Genomic DNA, 4,517 nt, shown 5'->3' on the forward strand with positions numbered 1-4,517 from the left:
CTAACAGGGTATTTAAACTGCACACAGAATTGTAGAACAAAATTGTTAATAATGATTCACACAATTCCTAAGATATCAAAAATAAATTGTATTAAAGACTTGTTGAGTTAATGAATTAACTTTTCATTTACAGTCATTAGACATTTAAATATATATATCTGCTGCTTTAACATGGGAGTTTATTTTAGCAATCACTTCCGTTAAGATGGTGACGTAGACACGTTCATACTTAAGTGCTCACACTGCGTTGTCAGCCATCTTGTCTGCAGCCAAGTAACCCCAGCAGCTACGAAAGCCACCTGCATAGTTACAGCTGACCTGGGAAAGGACTGTAAAACATATCATTATAGATTTCTCCGCGAAGAGACTTCACTGAAAACTTCAGGTGGGACACATTTACTTTTTACATTTTCACTGTAAGGACAAAAAAAAAAGAAAGAAAAGAAAAAAGAAGCAAAAACTGACGTGTTTTTTTTTCTTTTTTCCCCCTTCGTCACTTAGAGCTTAACAGGTGTAAGGTATAACGAACTGCCACTGAGCTGGGGTGTTGGTGCGTAAGAGCATAGATAATTTTTTTCTTAAAAATCATCTATGCTTTTCGTTTGTGCATAGAATAATTAAGACTGTTTACATTAAAACAGTTATTTAAAAGTTTTAAAGTTAATTAAACAAGGAAGTAGTGACGCACTTGATGATATTCCGGTTTGGGCGGTCAGAATTGAAATAAGGAAATGAATGGAGTGAGAATGATATGTGTTTAGTTTTAGTAGACGCCAGATATGGCTAGTAAATAGATTATGCAATGGTAGAGAGTTACTTTGTACTAATCTTTATATTTTTCTAATCCGTCATTTTCTTGTCACATGTGCTAAAAGTATATCTGCCAGGCTCTGTTGATGAGCAGTTGACACAGAGTTGGTTAAACATGGAAAATCTTGCTTTTTCGCTTTTACGTTGAAAAATCCGATCGGAAGTCTATCTGTCGATGCCGCTGGCGGAACACAGTAGTCATGATTTCATCCTGTTGACCCGTATTTTCATTTCAGCCTCGGTTGTTGTTCCAGTTTTAATCAAGGTAGTTGTTTTTTCTGTGCAATCATGAACAGGACACAGCTGAAGCGGTCCAATATCTTGAGAATGGCTCTGACCGGTGCGGAAGAGACGAGCCAGGGCGGACATGGAGAGGCTTTCCTCCTCCGAGCAGTCAGGATAGCGGCGGTGGTTGCTCTCTACTGGTTTGTTTCAATAACAATGGTGTTCCTCAACAACTATCTGCTGGAGAATCGAGACTTGGACGCGCCGTTGTTTGTCACTTTCTATCAGTGTGTGGTGACTGTTGGGCTGTGCTGGTTAATGCAGCTGCTGTCCAAGATGTGTCCGGGAGCCGTCGACTTCCCGTCGTTCACATTTGACCTGAAGACGTCCCGGGAAGTCCTGCCACTGTCCATTGTCTTCATCAGCATGATCACCTTTAACAACCTGTGCTTGAAATATGTCGGAGTGGCTTTCTACACTGTTGGTCGTTCTCTCAGCACAGTGTTCAATGTGCTGCTGTCCTACATTATCCTGAAACAAACCACGTCTCTTCAAGCTCTCATTTGCTGTGGTGTCATACTGGGTAAGTCGACTTTCCTCTTCATGAACTTGATTTGCATCCGACTCTGATATTCATATTACCCAGGGGGGTAATTTAAATCTGTAGCATCCCGCTTCCCCATGCGTTTATGATCAGAAGTCTGTAGGGTCCTTCCTCTCCAGCCTCTGCTCTTTGACCTTTGGCACGGCACTGCTGCCGTTCTGGGAGCAAAGCAAAATTAACCAAATCTTTATCTGCAAGAAGAATGAACGTGATGAGACTCCTGCCTTGTGTCAGGGCAAAGCATTTCGGTGACTTGTGTTGTCGCTATGCAAAGATTATGACTTCTCCTCAATAGTAAAAGAAGAAATGGTACGTGTTCTGTAAAAGTAATGAAAGTATGCTCCAATGTCATGTCAATTACACTGAAGTTACTGTGACTTCTTTAGATGATTACCTTCATCTTACACCCAAACAACCCTCAATTAAACTGTTTATTAGGAATCAACACGCCACCTTGACACAAGTCATATTCCAGTAACAGCAGCTATTTTCGTCACACCAGTAAAAGCTTTATTGTTGAATATTCATTGAGTGTTTATGACTTGACCCGTGAGAGTGTTTTGTTTGCAAAAAGAGAGTCAATTTTCCCAAACTTGCAAGGTGGCTGACCGGTTTAAAAGCCTAATTAAACTGTTGTACCGTTCAGGTTGTTTTTGCTCTCTGTTTGTGTGGCTTTCAAACCTCTTTCAGATGGGCTCTGTGGTGTCAGTTTGATTTCATCACTGTCTGCTCCATAAGAAAAATATTTCCATATTTTGCATTGTGCGTTTGCCTTATCGTCCAAACGTGGATGGTTGGTGACAGCCCTTGGATGTTCAGCTATTTCTAGTTTATCTGAGAATGAAGCAGAAAGCTGTGGCCGGAAGCAGATTCATATGGAAAACTGCTCTTCTTAAAGTCATTGTAGTTCTGAAAGTGTCTTCTTTTTAAGTCAACAATTAATAAATGATTCAGTGCATATTTGAAACTAAAAGAGAGTCAAATGTTTCAACCATGTATGTAACACCATAAAATGAAAATGCTTGAGCGCTACTGTGCTATCTCTCCTGGTCATGTGTGCGTTTCAGGTGGATTCTGGCTTGGTGTGGACCAGGAAGGCCTGGCAGGTTCCCTCTCCTGGTCAGGTGTATTTTTCGGAGTGCTGGCTAGCGCCTGCGTCTCTCTTAATGCCATCTTCACTAAGAAGGTGATGCCTGCTGTGGACGGAAGCATCTGGAAGCTTTCTTACTACAACAACATTAATGCTTGCGTCCTCTTCCTCCCGCTCATCCTCGTGTTCGGGGAGTTGGGCAAAGTGGCCCATTTCAGCCGCCTGACTGACCTCAACTTTTGGGGAATAATGACACTGGGTGGAGTGTTCGGTTTTGCCATCGGCTACGTCACAGGCCTCCAGATCAAGTTCACCAGCCCGCTCTCGCACAACGTCTCAGGAACAGCAAAGGCCTGCGCCCAGACAGTTATCGCAGTGGTGTACAACTCATCCAGCAAAAGCCTGCTATGGTGGACCAGTAACATGCTGGTTCTCGGTGGCTCATCAGCCTACACATGGGTCAAAAGCCGAGAAATGCAGAAGACTCCACAAAAAGACAGTCAGGACTCGGCAAGGGAGAAACTACTCTCAGGGGAGAAAGGAGACATAGGAGTGTAGTACCTCAGCAGAGAAAGCTTCAGCTTTTATTCATGAGGTACAAGAATGTAGAATGCAGTTGCATTTAGAATGACCCTGTTTAAGTGATGTGCGAGTTTGCTTAAATGGTTTAAAGATATTTATAGTCTTTCTGGGGCCTTTTTATAATACTCTGAAATGAAACTACTGAGATTTAATCTTTTATGGTCTGGAGTACATCAAATTAGAAAAAGTCCTTTTTATTCATGGGGAGAATATGTCATTTTCACTCACATTGAGGATAGTAGTCATAAGGAAATAGAAACTTTTGTATGCTTCTTATTTAACCCAGATTTCCAATATTTTTGTTGAAAAGAATTTCGACCATTCAGGTTGGTGGTATTTTATGGATTAAGGTAATCATGTCAGTGTCTTAAAATTTGCCTTTGGATCTTTTGTGATATTCTGTAGTTTAAAGCCTGGACAGACGAGCTACCAAGAAACCTTCAGTCAGAGCGACTGCTGGGCCTTTATTTGTAAAGAAAACACTCCATCAGCATTTTCAAATGTTACAGCTATAAACTGTCCATTATTTGCTACATGTCTTTTAAGCTGCCTTCCAAAACAAAGAGGGACAGATAAAAGGAGAGAAGGACAGGCAGCATCTACATGCAGCTATGTTGAACTGCATCTGTCACTCACTCTTGACTTGTAGTTTAAGATGAGGCATCTTTTATATCGTAACTGATCTTATTACCTATCTGTAAAGGTTTGGTTGCATTCAAAGCAACCTTTAAATTGTAACAGAAAAACATACAAAAGCAGATGTTCTTATCATGAGCATAGATTGTACTTTAAGATGTGACTGTTAAATTATGACACTATTGTTTTCAAATATACTTTCTTGAAGAAGAAATATGATTTCTGGCATTCTTTGCAAATAAAATGTGTACCAATTTCTACATCCTTTTTCTATTTTCTGTCAAATCCTTTTCATCAAATGGAGCTTAACACTACCTGTGCTAAATGAACTAAACATCCTATTAATTCATGAGTACAACAAATTTGGCGAAGGCTGAGCTTTCGCACAGTTACTTCGGTGTGTTAAGATTATGCAGAGGGTGCATGAGGCCAACGTGACTTCTGTGCATGCCGAACCCAGCCAAGAAATAATTAAATCTGGTGGTCATGATGTTTGGCACATTGCAAATGGGGCTCTGGGAGCCTGTGCTGCGTTTAGAAGTCTGTTTTAAGCGTAAAAAAAGAAGTCTG

At 40.8% G+C, this 4,517-nt stretch overlaps 1 protein-coding gene across 2 annotated transcripts; it reads left to right on the plus strand.

Moving 5' to 3' along the window:
* The first annotated feature begins 284 nt into the window (after window positions 1-284).
* Window positions 285-4,210, plus strand: slc35c1 (solute carrier family 35 member C1). Of its 2 annotated transcripts, XM_072379994.1 has the most exons (3): window positions 285-385; window positions 1,107-1,618; window positions 2,707-4,210. In XM_072379994.1, exons 2-3 carry the CDS (start codon window positions 1,138-1,140, stop codon window positions 3,285-3,287), a joined length of 1,062 nt encoding a protein of 353 aa, XP_072236095.1. In that variant the 5' UTR covers window positions 285-385; window positions 1,107-1,137; the 3' UTR covers window positions 3,288-4,210. The 2 variants fall into 2 exon arrangements, with proteins under 2 accessions (XP_072236095.1, XP_072236094.1); XM_072379993.1 differs by lacking the exon at window positions 285-385 and having other exon boundaries at window positions 1,011-1,618.
* The last annotated feature ends 307 nt before the right edge of the window (window positions 4,211-4,517 follow it).

The sequence above is a fragment of the Leuresthes tenuis genome, unplaced genomic scaffold (genome assembly GCF_036924035.1).
Source record: "Leuresthes tenuis unplaced genomic scaffold, fLeuTen1.0.hap1 SCAF_2, whole genome shotgun sequence".
NCBI lineage: Eukaryota > Metazoa > Chordata > Actinopteri > Atheriniformes > Atherinopsidae > Leuresthes > Leuresthes tenuis.

Bases quoted from the DNA above. Each gene is read 5' to 3' on its own strand.
- slc35c1 (XM_072379993.1), top strand. From the start codon at position 1,099: ATGAACAGGACACAGCTGAAGCGGTCCAATATCTTGAGAATGGCTCTG. The intron at 1,619-2,706 runs GTAAGTCGACTT...TGTGCGTTTCAG, and splicing joins TTGCTGTGGTGTCATACTGG to GTGGATTCTGGCTTGGTGTG.